Consider the following 17,605-nt stretch of genomic DNA (forward strand, 5'->3'; position numbering starts at 1 on the left):
GCACTAATCATTGATGAATCATGCTTAATTACCCACATCGCTTTTTTATCTAGACCTCTAGAATGTCTAAAAATGGTCTTAGGGCACTCTGGTGAGTCCATGATTATATAATCTGTAACTAATTCTCAGATCCCTGTGCTTTGATGTACATCAAAACAGTCAAATTTGTGAACAGCACACGGTGGCTGAATGTGTGGCCTCGAAGCTGGATATGTCACCGTCTCTGTAATCTTCAAAGAAATCTGCAGACATCTGATTGTTGCCATTTTTAGGTCATCTGTCCTGAAGGGTCAGGATGACCTAATTTATCATCATGCATCACCCGACGTTGTGCGCCGTCCGCATATGTCTTAGTTTTTCATTCAAACAACTTCTTGTCAAGAACCGAAAGGCTTAGGGTACTCATATTTGGCCTGTAGTATGCAGGGATAAAGGGCTACCAGGTTTGTTTAAATGAATGACCTTGACAGTCATTCAAAGTCATAGGGTTAAAATGGGATAGATTTTTTAAACAACTTCTTCTCAAGAACCAAAAGGCTTAGGGTACTCATATTGGGCGTGCGGCATGCTGGGATGAAGGGCTACCAAGTTTGTTCATATGAATGACCTTTGACTTTCATTCAAGGTCACAGGGTACAAATAAACTGAAAAATTTAAATGACTTCTTGTGAATAACTAAGTGGCCTAGAGACCTGATATTGAACTTGTGACATGCTTGGATGAAGGGCTACCAACTTTGTTAAAATGAATGACCTTGATCTTCATTCAAGGTCAAATGTGAACTTCTTCTATTAAAAGAGTTCTTTGTATTGCCTTAATTGTTTGCCACTTCTATATTCTTTGAGGTGTTGTATTGCGCCAATAGTCAGATGACCCTTAAGGCCCATGGGCCTCTTGTTTTTACTCCCAAACTGCCTTCAGTTTCACTGTATAATGCCTGATGGTAACCAATGTAATATTGAGAATTAAAGATTCTATTAAGTACTATAACAGTCATCAAATACATGAGGATATCCAGTTTATTCAGTAGATAATTATTTTAATAGAGATTGAGTAACATTCAACCATTTCTGAATAAATTCAGCTAAGCCATAGCTGAGATTCTCATTTGAGTAATTTGTGTACATGGTATGGTGTGCTTTGGGGCTATATCTTTTGGATTATTTTATATGCCTTTATTTTTAATTAAGTGTCAGCTATCTTTATTTTATGATGGCCTATATACAAGAACGCCTTATCAATATACACTTAAGCAACATAGTTTTGACCGTAGATTCACAGCAACCTCAAAAGCAGTTAATTTTTGTCAAGTGTTGTACAATTGTTTTTTAGTCAAATTCTGCTTTGCATTAAGTTGATTTTGTCAACGCTGTTTCTAACGTTGCGTTAGAGTATAGTTAAGGGTCCTTCTTGGTAGTAACTGACTGATAAATGTGGGGATGTGGTATCTGGACACCTTAAGTTGACCTTTTGCTGGTCTCTCATTACCGTGTAGTAAAATCATATCAAATTTCTTTGTCTGAAAGAATATCAGTCATTTGACAGAAATATTACAAATTCTTCTTGATGACCGCACAAACTCTGAGAAATGTGGCTGAGAAGAACCAATTAACGGCGTTCAAAGCACGGACTGCCATCTGACTGCCGAGTGTTATTTCCTTCAATTATTTATGGTTTCATTGTCATTTTCTATCATTTTGTGTAATACATGTAGCTACTATAGATCTCTAGTAAGAAGAATTTGGTAAGGCAGATGATTTAAGTGGTCGTAACTGTTTTCATAAATAATGTATGGTTTATATTATTTTAGACAATCCCTTACACTGGGGATATCAAAGGGGGCCTGTCACCAGGGAAACAGGTTTTCATCCAGGGACTTCTCCCAATGAGCCAGGAACAGTAAGCTATTATATTAACTGTCAAAAAAATTGGTATATGTGCGTACCGGTACCCCATCAGACTACTCAAATATATCATATCTACGTAGCGTTAATATTTAATGCTTTTCTTTTCGAGTTATTTATTAAATAAAATTCATATAATAGCTAGTGCTTGTGTTATTTTTGTTTTTAAATACAGACTTTAACATAAATGTAAGAAAAAAAATTAATTACTAAATCTAGTGGTTGATGGGTCACATGTTTTAAGCCAAATTTGAAAACCAACAAATATTTGATATCAATCATGTATTACTAGTAAATCTTGAAAATTGTAAATAGAGATAGTCTTAATTTTATTTTGTAAGAACGAAACTTTGATTAATTGTGTGTTGTTGATTGTGTTGCAGCTTTGTGATAAACCTCCAGTGTGGTAGACAGAATTATCCACAGTTAGAGGTAGCTCTTCACTTCAACCCACGCTTTAACCAGGGAACGGTGGTACGTAACAGTCATGAAAATGGCAGCTGGAAGAAGGAGGAGACCTATGGAAACTTCCCCTTTCATCCTGGACAGCCATTTGAAATTATCATCGCTGTGGAAACCAACCAATATAAGGTAGAATTCACCTGAGGCCAGGTGTGCAGTATGGCCATCACACCTTGTCTGTGAACACTATAACGTAGGAGTATTTTTCACTGATATGGTAGATAGCATTTTCAGCATTTGGTATTTTAAGTTTTTTATTTTGCTGAAAAATCTTATTTCTAACTTCATTTATCTTTAAAGTTGACTGTGTGTTCACCCATAACTAAATAAATAGCAACAAACATACTTTCAAAATAAGACACACAAAAAACACATATAAGCATACATTGGACAATTGTTACAAACAGTGAAAAAAGTACATTGGCTGCAGTGACAGTTTGGAGTTGTTTTGTACAATCTGTAAATGAGCACGATTTGTTTTCTTCATAAGATTGCAGTCAATGGCCAACATTTCACAGAATTTCAACACAGGATTCCTGTCCATCGAGTCAACACTATCAACATTGGTGGAGCGGTCCAAATTTTCTGTGTCAGATTTGACGGCCCTGCTGCAGTGAGTACAGATGCTGGGATGGAAATGCTTTGTAACAATACAATATCTTATTATGGAGCTGCTTCATTACTTTGTGTGCACATCTATCTTTTTTTTTTAAATCTACCCCGGTAACCAAAGCCCTTCTCTTAGAGTAATGTTTATCTAAATTTACATCTTTTAGAATTTGAACAATGCTTAAAAAAACGAAAACAAATCTTTCTTTCAGTTAAAATAAGCTTTACTGTCATTTGGATTAATGAATTGCAGCTAGCTTCCCATAATTTATCTGCAATAAGCCATCTCTTAGTAATAAGCCCCTCCCCTTTTTATGAAGTCTTATAGAACTACATATTTGTATAATGAAATCCCGCACAAAGCTCCATCCCTATTTTCCAATTCTGTCTGCTTGTGTCTTCTTTCTAAAAAACATTGATGTATGGCATAATTAATTCTTTCAATCACCAATGGTAACCTACCAAACCATGTTTACAAGTAATGTTCAAATGGTATCCAGTTTTCCCTATTTTAAGGCAAGTCATAAACTTACAAATTATACTAAGTTTGTGTGTTGTCAGCTTTATAAACTGCATTTATGGCCGGGTTGTAGTGTGATATTATACAATTATCGACCTATTTTCAGGTAGATACGGTGAGTTATCAACCCGAGTAAGTGATATATTCCGAGGCCAGAGGCTGAGGGTTATATCATTTTTGAGGGTTGATAACTCACCGTATCCACCTGAAAATAGGCCGATAAGTGTTTTATTATATGACATTTACATGATATTAACCTGGTTCTTCAAAAAGTCTTTACTACAATAAACAGGATGATATTTGCAAATGTTCTCTTCACAAAAGTAGTTTATCCATTACATGTAGTATATGGTAAATATCCAAATGCTTCTTGCTAATGTTTTAAACTGGTAGAACCGGAATATTTTATCGCTGCATCAACTGCCCATCTGGCATTTATGAACATTTTACATAAATTGAAGTTTGCAGTTGATCATCGTTGATCGCAGTAAACTTGCTGCCTTCTGCCATATATGTTGCCGACTATAATAATGGCGTCACAATAGATTATCCCGACGTCATTGAATAAGGAAACTCCCGTTACGCTATATATGGGTACGAATCAACGTCAAAAGTGATTATGACGTCACATCTAAAGGGAGTTTTCCTCGATCTATTTTTGACACAGGTTACTGGACTCGCGAGAGGTATCTGGACTGAGTCCAGTAACCTCGCGTGCTTTTCACTGCCGATTTCGGGGTTGATATCACAGTTGATGAATACTTCCGAGAAACGTATCGGCCAGTCAAAATACAGCAAATACACCAGTCATATAATAAGAAGGTTTATTTACCCGAAGGTGTAATATTTCCTAAGAGTTTGGCCGAGGGAAATATTGTATCTGTGGGTAAATAAACCTTAGTATTACATTTTCACTGTGAAATATAAGGTTTAACAGTGTGCATAATAGCGATATACTTCATTCCAGTGAAAATATCAATTTTGGTATTATCATTGCTTTTGACCTATCGGAATACAGCATTGACAGTGAAAATATCATTTTGATTGTTACGTCATTAGTTTGTGCACAAAAATGACATCATATTATTTTTATAGAAATATGACATTATGCTCACAAGAATATGATGTAATAATCACAAGGGCAATTAACTCTAGATCTGTACAATACAATGGTGGAATAACCTTTGATGAAACTAGTAGTGATGGTCTTCTGTAAATGGAAGCGAGAAAACAAATGTAATAAATTGAATACTCCTTGTTTCCTCACGAATACAAATAATATTTCATGTCGTGAAGTGGATATTTTGATATTTTTTACTCGTGAAAATATGAAAGTTTCCACCTCACGAGATAAAATATAACTGTTATTATGTTTTATCAAGAAACAAGGAATATCCTCTGTATGTAACACTCTCATCGTTGATATGAATTGTTTTAATTTTAATTGTTATACCGAAAATATGTGATTCGCTATCTGTGATTCACTATTTTGGGGATAAATATTACTTACTTAGTAATTAGTGACATTTCCATGTTACATATCTACTAATCAAAGACACTGTTGTAAACATGAAGTATAAAAATATAATTAGTGAACTTGGCAATAATATTGAATAACATTGATTGTATTTGTATAGGCTATGCCTGCTTGTCAGCCACAGAACTTTGGCTATAATCCTCCTCCCATGATGCCCCAGCCTCCCATGATGCCACAGCTGCCTCCCATGGGTTTCCAGAATCCCCCACAACCTGGCACAGGGTTTCAGCACTCAAACTACACCGAAACTATTAACCCGGTCAGTCCAATATATGGTCACAAAGTTCCCTTACAGGAAACTAGAACCAGCATACAATGGTGTTTAAGATAATTTCCCCAAGAAAATGATACAACAGTAAAGAGAACATGGTAGCACAGATCTTATCAATATAACTGTAAAGCTCATGAAAGAAAGCAAACACCATTATTACATCAGTAATTCATTTATATAGCACAGGTCCTACCAATATAACTGTTACACTCATAAAATAAAGCAAACGTCATTATATTATTAACAGCAATTCATTTATATAGCACAGGTCCTACCAATATAACTGTTACACTCATAAAATAAAGCAAATACATCAGTAATTCATTTATATAGCATAGGTCCTAACAATATAACTGTTACACTCATAAAATAAAGCAAACACCATTATTAACAGTAATTAATTTAAAAGTATTTGGATGTTATGACAGGTGGTACCATATGTGGCCGATATTGCAGGAGGGTTGGCAGTTGGCAAATCTATTACAATCCAAGGATCACTTCCTCATTCACAGGAAACGTAAGTACAGAAGGAAAAATAACAACTTCACCAGCATTCTTAAAAAATTGATGCACTTGGGGGTACCTTATTTGTTGTCTTTATTGGAACCCTGATATAATTTCAGTACCTGACAGGAAGGGAAAGGGCTTATGAAGAATGGTTTTAAAACGACAAATACTTGAATTGTATGGTAAAATTACTCTAACTAAGAGTTCCATAAAAAGACAGCTTTATTGTTTATAAGAAAATGTACACGATAAGTTGACATCACTGTTTTTCAAAACAAACCATACACATATACTCCCCGCTTGTCTGTTTATTAGGTTTGTGATCAATCTACAATGTGGCCGCCAGCCGTACCCGCAGTTGGAGGTAGCACTTCACTTCAACCCACGCTTTAATGAAAGCTGTGTGGTACGTAACAGTCACCAGGGTGGGGCCTGGAAGAATGAAGAGAGATTTGGAGCCTTCCCATTCCATCCAGGACAAAACTTTGAAGTCAAAATTGTGGTAGAAGTGAACCAGTACCAAGTAAGTTTTACATGGAGTATGGAACTCTAGTTGTAAGAGTTGCAGTAGTCTCCTTCATATTTCCTGCAGTATGTACAATTTTCACATCAGAAGATGCCCAATTTAGGCTAAGTATTTTCCCAAAGTATTTTAGTAAGCTGATCTTCTTACTTTTAATGCCTTTGTTTGCAAACAAATTATGTACTTTTTTAATATCCCTTATCTTTGAATAGATCTGTTTTCTTTTTGCATGTGAAACCAAAATATTATTGTTGCACATTGTGATAATCTTTGATGATGTTTTTTTTCAGATATTTGTGAATGGCCAACAATTCACAGTTTTTCAGCACAGGATCCCAAGCCACAAAGTCAACACTCTCAGTATTTCTGGAGGGGTAATGCTCCAAAGAGTACGGATAGAGAGTTCAAACATGGTTTGTATTTATAACTACAAAATAATAATTATCATGATCAATTTACTTGTTGATCATTTGGATAGTGTGAAGTTCAAACCATGCTGTACCTTAACATCACCATATAATAATGAACTTTTTAAAATAATCCTCTTTAAATCATTACTAAATCTTCAGCTTGTTTTCTATTTCTCCTTAGTCTCACTGTCAATAGAGTGGGCTTGTATTTAGTCTCACTGTCATTAGAGTGGGCTTGTATTTAGTCTCAGTGTCATAAAGGTGGGCTTGTATTTAGTCTCAATGTCATAAGAGTGGGCTTGGGCTTGTATTTAGTCTCAATGTCATAAGAGTGGGCTTGTATTTAGTCTCACTGTCATAAGAGTGGGCTTGTATTTAGTCTCAATGTCATAAGAGTGGGCTTGATGTAGTCTCAATGTCATAAGAGTGGGCTTGGGCTTGTATTTAGTCTCAATGTCATAAGAGTGGGCTTGTATTTAGTCTCAATGTCATAAGAGTGGGCTTGTATTTAGTCTCAATGTCATAAGAGTGGGCTTGGGCTTGTATTTAGTCTCAATGTCATAAGAGTGGACTTGTATTTAGTCTCACTGTCATAAGAGTGGGCTTGTATTTAGTCTCAATGTCATAAGAGTGGGCTTGTATTTAGTCTCAATGTCATAAGAGTGGGCTTGGGCTTGTATTTAGTCTCAATGTCATAAGAGTGGGCTTGTATTTAGTCTCAATGTCATAAGAGTGGGCTTGTATTTAGTCTCAATGTCATAAGAGTGGACTTGTATATAGTCTCAATGTCATAAGAGTGGGCTTGGGCTTGTATTTAGTCTCAATGTCATAAGAGTGGGCTTGTATTTAGTCTCAATGTCATAAGAGTGGGCTTGGGCTTGTATTTAGTCTCAATGTCATAAGAGTGGGCTTGTATTTAGTCTCAATGTCATAAGAGTGGGCTTGTATTTAGTCTCAATGTCATAAGAGTGGGCTTGTATATAGTCTCAATGTCATAAGAGTAGGCTTGTATATAGTCTCAATGTCATAAGAGTGGGCTTATATTTAGTCTTAATGTCATAAGAGTGGGCTTGTATATAGTCTCAATGTCATAAGAGTGGGCTTGTATATAGTCTCAATGTCATAAGAGTGGGCTTGTATATAGTCTCAATGTCATAAGAGTGGGCTTGTATTTAGTCTAATTGTCATTAGAGTGGGCTTGTATTTAGTCTCAATGTCATCAGAGTGGGCTGCTGTTTAGCCTCAATGTCATAAGAGTTGGCTAGTATTTAGCCTCAATGTCATAAGAGTAGGCTAGTATTTAGTATCAATGTCATTTGATGGTGAGCTTGTATTTAGCCTCATTGGCATAAGAGTGAGCTTGTATTTAGTTTCATTGTCAATAGAATGAGATTGTATTTAGTCTAATTGTCATTAGGTTGGGTTTGTATTTAGTCTAATTGTCATTAGGTTGGGTTTGTATTAAGTCTAATTGTCATAAGTGGGCTTGTATTCAGCCTCAATGTCCTAAGGGTGGGCTTGTAATTAGTTTCAATGCCATAAGGGTGGGCTTGTATTTAGCCTCAATGTCATAAAAGTGGGCTTGTATTTAGCCTTAATGTCATAAGAGTTGGCTTGTATTTAGCCTAAATGTCATAAGTGTGGGCCACTTTATAGCCTCAACGTCATAAGGGAAGCAAATACTTTGTCTCAATGTCATTTAGGGTGAGCTAGTATTTAGCTGCAATGTCATAAGAATGGGCTTGTATTTAGCCTCAGTGTCATAAGAGTGGGCTTGTATTTAGCCTCAGTGTCATAAGAGTGGGCTTGTATTTAGTCTCAATGTCATAAGGGTGGGCTTGTATTTAGTCTCAATATCATAAGAGTGGGCTTGTATTTAGCCTCAATGTCATAAGGGTGGGCTTGTATGTAGTCTCAATATCATAAGGGTGGGCTTGTATTTAGTCTCAATGTCATAAGGGTAAGTAAATACTTTGTCTCAATGTCATTTGATGGTGAGCTTGTATTTAGCCTCATTGTCATAAGAGTGAGCTTGTATTTAGTTTCATTGTCAATAGAGTGAGATTGTATTTAGTATCAATGTCATAGGAGTGGGCTTGTATTTAGTCTCAATATCATCAGAGTGGGCTTGTATTTAGTCTAATTGTCATTAGAGTGGGCTTGTATATAGTCTCAATGTCATAAGAGTCATGAGAGTGGGCTTGTATTTAGCCTCAATGTCATAAAAGTGGGCTTGTATTTAGTCTCAATGTCATAAGAGTGGGCTAGTATTTAGCCTCAATGTCATAAGAGTGGGCTTGTATTTAGTTTCATTGTCAATATAGTGAGATTGTATATGTCTCAATGTCATTTGAGGGTGAGCTTGTATAATAAATCACAAGGGACTCTGACATGACCTTAATCATATGTCATATCATGATGTCCTAAACCATGGGTATTTGTAAACAAAAAATAATGCTTATTAGTCATGGCCACCAGAGGGCCCAAATTGACACTCCTCCTTTACAGTAAAGAGTAACGAAAAGATAAAAATACTGTAAAGAATACATGTAGTTAAAAGATACATTTACAGTAAGGAATAGTAAAAAGATAAATTTACAGTAAGGAATACATGTAGTTAAAAGATACATTTACAGTAAGGAATACATGTAGTTAAAAGATACATTTACAGTAAGGAATAGTGAAAAGATAAATTTACAGTAAGGAATACATGTAGTTAAAAGATACATTTACAGTAAGGAATGGTGTAAAGATAAATTTACAGTAAGGAATACATGTGAAAAGATACATTTACAGTAAGGAATAGTGAAAAGATAAATTTACAGTAAGGAATACATGTAGTTAAAAGATACATTTACAGTAAGGAATGGTGTAAAGATAAATTTACAGTAAGGAATACATGTAGTTAAAAGATACATTTACAGTAAGGAATAGTGAAAAGATAAATTTACAGTAAGGAATACATGTAGTTAAAAGATACATTTACAGTAAGGAATACTGAAAAGATAGATTTACAGTAAGGAATGGTGAAAAGATAAATTTACAGTGAGGAATGGTGAATAGATAAATTTACAGTAAGGAATGGTGAATAGATAAATTTACAGTAAGGAATGGTGAAAAGATAAATTTACAGTAAGGAATGGTGAAAAGATAAATTTACAGTAAGGAATAGTGAAAAGATAAATTTACAGTAAGGAATAATGAAAAGATACATTTGCAGTAAGGAATAGTGAAAAGATAGATTTACTCTAAGGAATAGTGAAAAGATAAATTTACAGTAATGAATAGTGAAAAGATAAATTTACAGTAAGGAATGGTGAAAAGATAAATTTACAGTAAGGAATGGTGAAAAGATAAATTTACAGTAAGGAATGGTGAAAAGATAAATTTACAGTAAGGAATAATGAAAAGATACATTTACAGTAAAGAATAGTGAAAAGATAAATTTACAGTAAGAATGGTAAAAAGATAAATTTAAAGTAAGGAATTGTGAAAAGATATATTTACAGTAAGGAATAGTAAAAAGATAATTACAGTAAGGAATAGTAAAAAGATAAATTTGCAGTAAGGAATAGTGAAAAGATAAATTTACAGTTAGGAATGGTGAAAAGAAAAATTTACAGTAAGGAATAGTGAAAAGATCAACTGGGACTAAAAATATATTTGGATTTAACACAAGTCTTCAAGTTAGATCATGTGTTTTAGCTGACAAAATTAATGAAGTGTATCTTTATTGGTCAAACAGGAGCATAACTCCATGACAACTTACAATGTCCACACTGGATCCGGAGGGGCCTATGGTTCTGTGAGTCAGAAATGTATAGATTTGCAGACAAATAACAAACTAACACTTAAAGTTTGCTGTGGATTCTTCTGATACGCTTCTTAATTTGTTCACAGACCTTTTCTAAAACTTGAGACATAAACAGTTTTCTTGTTTTACATAGATGTTTTACATAGATGGGCCAATCATTTATTAAAATCTTTCTCAATAACATCTTTATCCTAATATGGAGACTTCAGAGCAATATATATATACATTTTGTATGCTGTGTTTTGAACTGAGAATAATTAATATCGATATTTTACACACATTTAGTGGAGTTTTTTTTTTATTTAAACCAGGATTTTTCAATGAAAATATTTTCAGCATACATATCAATAACTTTAACAAATAATGATCGCTATGCATGTTATTGCTTTACTTTAACAGGGCTGTGAGTGATTAAAATAGTGTTAGTGCTTTAATCTAAACATTATCTTGATTCTTGACTTGTTAATCAACATTGATTGGTGTGTTATACGGCACATATCCTGATCTATGTGTGTTTATTTATATAGATCAGTTTACCTGATGCACCTTACTTATATTCATCCTGTCATATATCAAATTTTGAGACTACACATACTTATTGTATTTCTTCTTCTTTTTTGAGAAAATTCATTTAGTTTCACCAGAATGGTTGTCTGCATTTGTATATTTAACTTAAAAATAAAACAGAAAAAAAATAAGTCAATGGCAGACATTGAATAAGAAGAATACACGATACAGGATGAGGAGTTTCAAATCTGAACTATCTGATGTGTGTTGTAGAAGTTTGAAGTGTAATTATAAGAGTTGTGTTATATAGACAGGTGTGATTTAAATTTGTCCTGGTTTTACCTGTAGGCTTCCCGGTCTTCGTTAGAAGGGTCACTAGTTACAGTTTATCAGGTAATCATTCCTTCTCATACTTTCTACTACATAATGTAACAAAAGTGACATGTCATGATAATTCTCATACTTCTCTACTAACACAAGTGACATGTCACAATAATTCTCATACTTCTCTACTAACACAAGTGACATGTCACAATAATTCTCATACTTCTCTACTAACACAAGTGACATGTCACGATAATTCTCATACTTCTCTACTAACACAAGTGACATGTCACAATAATTCTCATACTTCTCTACTAACACAAGTGACATGTCACAATAATTCTCATACTTCTCTACTAACACAAGTGACATGTCACGATAATTCTCATACTTCTCTACTAACACAAGTGACATGTCATAATATTTCTCATACTTCACTACTAACACAAGTGACATGTCACGATAATTTTCATACTTCTCTTCTCACACAAGTGACATGTCACAATAATTCTCATACTTCTCTACTAACACAAGTGACATGTCCCAATAATTCTCATACTTCTCTACTAACACAAGTGACATGTCACGATAATTCTCATACTTCTCTACTAACACAAGTGACATGTCACAATAATTCTCATACTTCTCTACTAACACAAGTGACATGTCATTATAATTCTCATACTTCTCTACTAACACAAGTGACATGTCACGATAATTCTCATACTTCTCTACTAACACAAGTGACATGTCACGATAATTCTCATACTTCTCTACTAACACAAGTGACATGTCATTATAATTCTCATACTTCTCTACTAACACAAGTGACATGTCACTATAATTCTCATACTTCTCTACTAGCACAAGTGACATGTCACGATAATTCTCATACTTCTCCACTAACACAAGTGACATGTCACGATAATTCTCATACTTCTCTTCTAACACAAGTGACATGTCACAATAATTCTCATACTTCTCTACTAACACAAGTGAAATGTCACAATAATTCTCATACTTCTCTACTAACACAAGTGACATGTCACGATAATTCTCATACTTCTCTACTAACACAAGTGACATGTCATAATAATTCTCATACTTCTCTACTAACACAAGTGACATGTCACGATAATTTTCACACTTCTCTTCTCACACAAGTGACATGTCACAATAATTCTCATACTTCTCTACTAACACAAGTGACATGTCATTATAATTCTCATACTTCTCTACTAACACAAGTGACATGTCCGATATCTACTTCTCTTTCTATACTCTTACTAAACAAGTGACATGTCACGTCACAAAATAATTCTCATACTTCTCTACTAACACAAGTGACATGTCACAATAATTCTCATACTTCTCTACTAACACAAGTGACATGTCACGATAATTCTCATACTTCTCTACTAACACAAGTGACATGTCACGATAATTCTCATACTTCTCTACTAACACAAGTGACATGTCACGATAATTCTCATACTTCTCTACTAACACAAGTGACATGTCACGATAATTCTCATACTTCTCTACTAACATAAGTGACATGTCACAATAATTCTCATACTTCTCTACTAACACAAGTGACATGTCACGATAATTCTCATACTTCTCTACTAACACAAGTGACATGTCACAATACTTCTCATACTTCTCTACTAACACAAGTGACATGTCACAATAATTATCATCATCTGCATCTCATCATTGGGGTTTAAATCTATCTCATGGATACTGATCAGGTCATGTTGACAAGAAAGGTATTGCCTATCTTTGTCACCCCAAGACACATTTTAACTCTCCTTGGTAGATTTCTTATTTAACATGTCAAGGATGAGTTATTTCAAAATATTTTGTAACCAAGAGGTTGATAGGTCCAAAATTTGGCCTGTAGCTTACTTGGCATGAATTACCTTAGATTAGGATTACTTGTCTGACCAGCCGATCTTGGATTTTGATAGTTTAAAAGTTTGTTATTGCTATTTCTCAGAAAGTACTGAAGGGATACGTCTCAAACTTCATAGGTAGGTTCACCTAGGACCCTTGTTGTGCATATGCATTTTGGGAGGGACTGATCGGTCAACAAGATGACCGCCAGGCAGCCATCTTTTTCAAATTTCATAGGTAGGTTCCCCTAGGACCCTTTGTTGTGCATATTGTATTTTGGGACTGATCGGTAAACAAAATGGCCGACCGGCCGCCATCTTGGATTTTGATAAATGAAGTTTGTTTCCGCTATTTCTCAGAAAGTAGTAAAGGGATTTTTTTTTTCAAATTTCATAGATAGGTTCCCCTAGGACCCTTTGTTGTGCATGTTGATTTTTAGCTCGCCTATTCGAAGAATAGGGGGAGCTAATGTTGTCACGTCGGCGTCGGCGTCAGCGTTGGCGTCCCATTTCACGTTAAAGTTTTTGAGCAAGTTTCTGTTTCGTCAATTGTTTAAGCTTAAGTCATCATAAATGTTTATGATTTTATTTTCCTAATGTGTATGGATGCTGAACGTGATAATACAACCAATTTGGGGCCCTTTAGTTGTTTTTTGAGTCTGTTAATTTGTCATATTTCCATGTTAAAGTTTTTGAGCAAGTTTCTATTTTGTCTATTGTTTAAGCTTAAGTCATCATAAATGTTTATGATTTTATTTTCCTAATGTGTATGGATGCTGAACGTGATAATACAACCAATTTGGGGTCCTTTAGGGGGTTTTTGAGTCTGTTAATTTGTCATATATCCATGTTTAAATAGTAAATACTTGAACATCAACTTCTTCTGAATAGGCGAGCTTTGCTGTTCTCCAACAGCTCTTGTTGGACTGATAGGTCAACAAGATGGCCGACCAGCTGCTATCTTGGATTTTGATAAATGAAGTTTGTTTCCGCTATTTCTCAGAAAGTGGTCAACAAGATGACCGCCAGGCAGCCATCTTTTTCAAATTTCATAGGTAGGTTCCCCTAGGACCCTTTGTTGTGCATGTTGATTTTTGGACTGATAGGTCAACAAGATGGCTGACCGGCTGCTTTCTTGATTTTGGTAGTTGAAATTTGTAAAGCAGAGAAAAGATCCCTCTGTCATGTTTCAGACATTGATCATTCTTTTGGTGGGCGCCAAGATCCCTCTGGTATAATTATTGTGCTTTACTTCTAAATCTTTTTACCATTTTTATGCTTATGTTTATATGCTTGATTTGAAACTATTTTTGCTTAATCAAGAGATATCATATGATTACCTTGTTACATATTAGCATTTAATTGAATTAATTTTACTTTTGATTAATTTTCAAATTTGTGTTTTCAATTCCAAAGCCATCTAGTACTACATTCAGCTACACAACAGGTCAGGCTTATCCGCCACCCAATCCAGCTGTCATGCCAAACCAGCCAATTCTTTACAATCCTGTAAGTAAAACATGACCAAATACGTTTCTGCTAGCACAAGGAGACGAACAACAACATAGCAAAATCTTGAAGAAGTCAATATTTCCTGGGACAATTATCAGTTGCCTGTTTCCTGTGCTACCTATTTTATCATTGTTTTACTTTTGCTAGTTATTAAGCCTTAAATGCATTTGAGAATGCCTGTCACTATTTCTTTGAGTGTAAAAAACTAAATGTATGGTGTTTAGTAAAGGACGTAGGAATATAAGAATTGTTTTTTTACGAAATAATGAGGTGAGAGAGTGTGTGGATAATTTTTAGCACACCTGGTCCAAAGGACCAAGGTGAGCTTATGCCATACCGTGGCATCCGTCGTCCGTTGATGGTTCGTCCGTCAACAATCGACTTCTTCTCCATAACTGCTGATCGGAATTCAACAAAATTTGACTGGTAGCATCCTTATGGATTACTGACCGAAAATTGTGCAAATGATGGGGCTGACCCCCCCAGGGGCCTGAGGGGTGGGGCCAAAAGGGATCGATTTGGCTATTTTCATATAAACGACTTCTTCTTTGAAACTAAGCATAGGATAGCACCCATAATGCAATGGTAGTATCCTTATAGAGTTGGGATTAAAAATTGTACAAATGATGGGGCTCCCCCCCCCCCCCCCCCCCCCCCCCCCCCCCCGGGGGGGCCTGACGGGCGGGGTCAAAAGGGGTCAGGCTGACACACACACACACACACACACACCCGGCAGGGTCAAAAGGGGTCAGTTTGGCTATTTCAATATAAACGACTTCTTCTCTGAAACTAAGCATGGGATAGCACTCATAATGCAATGGTAGCATCCTTATAGGGTGGGGATTCAAAATTGTACAAATGATGGGGCTGACCCCCCGGGGGCCTGAGGGGCGGGGTCAAAAGGGGTCAATTTGGCTATTTCCATATAAACGACTTCTTCTCTGAAACTAAGCATGCAATAACACTCATAATGCAATGGTAGCATCCTTATAGAGTTGGGGTTCAAAATTGTACAAATGATGAGGCTGGCTCCCCTGGGGCCTGAGGGGTGGAGTCAAAAGTGGTCAATTTTGCTATTTCCATATAAATGACTTCTTCTCTGAAACTAAGCATAGGATAGCACCCATAATGCAATGGTAGTATCCTTATAGAGTTGGGATTCAAAATTGTGCAAATGGTCGGGTTGACATGTTGGGTCCTGTGGGGCAGGGCCTCCTGTACGAAATTCAGAATCGGATTCTGATCGGAAAAACAGAAATTCCGATTAGAATCCATGCAATCAGATTCTTTAAAATTGACCAAAAATCTGATCGGATACGGATTCTGTGTGCAATATCTGATCGGTTTCTAAGAAGCAAAAATCCCAGTCTGTAAAATCCTATTCTATATACAGTTGGATTTTAGAGAATTGGAAATATATTCCGACTGTGATACAGATTTCTGAACTTTGTAATATTGACAGAGTCAGATTTTCTGATTTAGAGTTTTCACTGACACAGATTTTCTGACTTTTCTGATTTTCTGAGTTTTCGCTGACACACAGATTCCAAACTTTAACTTTAAACACATTATTAATAGATTACAGCATTTTCTCCCAAGTAATCGATTATTAATTAATTACATTTTTAAGTAATTGTGCCCATGTCTGAAACAGACAAAGATTTTCAAGCTTTGGGTATATATATAATCCCACAAATTCACTGAACACTTTAACATATTCATACAAACAATTATCTTCTTTTTAGTGTCATTTAAGATTTGTTCATAAGCAGATATTGAAATAAAACACATGTAATATCATCATTCTAATATGAGAGGCCAGTAAACGTTTATTTATATATCATTAATTAACTTTGAAATCTATAATTTTGCACAATATAACTTTTTTTCTACTATCCAAAAGGGTTTCTTAATCAAATTTGATTCTAGCAGCTAGTCTATTTGATATGGTGAAATGAAGTCTTTTTGCAGGATTCAAGAATATATCCTGTACTAGTATGATCATCAGTACCATAAGTCTCTGGCAATTTCCATAATACATGTATTATAGTAAATACATATTCCAATTAAAGCATTCATTTTTAGGTCATCTGACCCGAAGGGTCAGGATGACCTATTGTCATCATGCACCGTCCGTCGTCGTGCGCTGTGCGTAAACTTTTCATTCAAACGACTTCTTCTCAATAACCGAAAAGGCCCAGGGTACTGGTATTTGGCCTGTAGCATGCTGGGACAAAGGGCTACCAAGTTTGTTCAAATAAATGAACTTGACCTTCATTCAAGGTCACAGGGTCAAATAGGCTAAAAATCCTTTAAACAACTTCTTGTGAATAACTAAGAGGCCTAGAGACCTGATATTAGGCATGTAGCATGCTAGGATGAAGGGCTAACAAGTTTGTTCAAATGAATGACCTTGATCTTCATTCAAGGTCAAAGGGGTCAAAAAGGCTAAAATCTTTAAACAACTTCTTCTCAAGAACCAGTAGTCCCAGGATAATCATATTAGGCATGTAGCATACTGGAATGAAGGGCTACCAAGTTTGTTCAAATGAATGACCTTTACCTTCATTCGAGGTCACAGAGGTCAAATAGGCTAAAATCTTTAAACGACTTCTTCTGAAGAACCAAAAGGCACAGGACACTCATGTTGGGCTTGCAGCATGCTTGGATGAAGGGCTACCAAGTTTGATAAAATGAATGACCTTGACCTTTATTCAAGGTCACAGGGGTCAAATTGGCTAAGATATTTTTAACGACTTCTTTAGAATTAGTAGGAGGTCTAGAGACCTGATATTGGGCCTTTGACA

General features: G+C 35.4%; 1 protein-coding gene across 4 annotated transcripts in view; it reads left to right on the forward strand.

Moving 5' to 3' along the window:
• LOC138318407 (galectin-4-like) overlaps positions 1-17,605 on the forward strand; it is a 29,820-nt gene that overhangs the window by 1,007 nt on the left and 11,208 nt on the right. Inside the window, exons 2-11 of one of the 4 annotated variants that reach the window (XM_069260728.1) lie at positions 1,811-1,899; positions 2,288-2,495; positions 2,857-2,979; positions 5,133-5,291; positions 5,732-5,820; positions 6,126-6,333; positions 6,624-6,746; positions 10,489-10,548; positions 11,413-11,457; positions 14,703-14,795. In XM_069260728.1, the coding sequence (XP_069116829.1) occupies positions 1,811-1,899; positions 2,288-2,495; positions 2,857-2,979; positions 5,133-5,291; positions 5,732-5,820; positions 6,126-6,333; positions 6,624-6,746; positions 10,489-10,548; positions 11,413-11,457; positions 14,703-14,795 (1,197 nt within the window). The remainder of the gene's footprint in view (positions 1-1,810; positions 1,900-2,287; positions 2,496-2,856; positions 2,980-5,132; positions 5,292-5,731; positions 5,821-6,125; positions 6,334-6,623; positions 6,747-10,488; positions 10,549-11,412; positions 11,458-14,702; positions 14,796-17,605) is intronic. The other 3 variants (XM_069260729.1, XM_069260730.1, XM_069260731.1) reach the window with 3 other exon arrangements.

The sequence above is a fragment of the Argopecten irradians genome, chromosome 3 (genome assembly GCF_041381155.1).
Source record: "Argopecten irradians isolate NY chromosome 3, Ai_NY, whole genome shotgun sequence".
Classification (NCBI taxonomy): domain Eukaryota; kingdom Metazoa; phylum Mollusca; class Bivalvia; order Pectinida; family Pectinidae; genus Argopecten; species Argopecten irradians.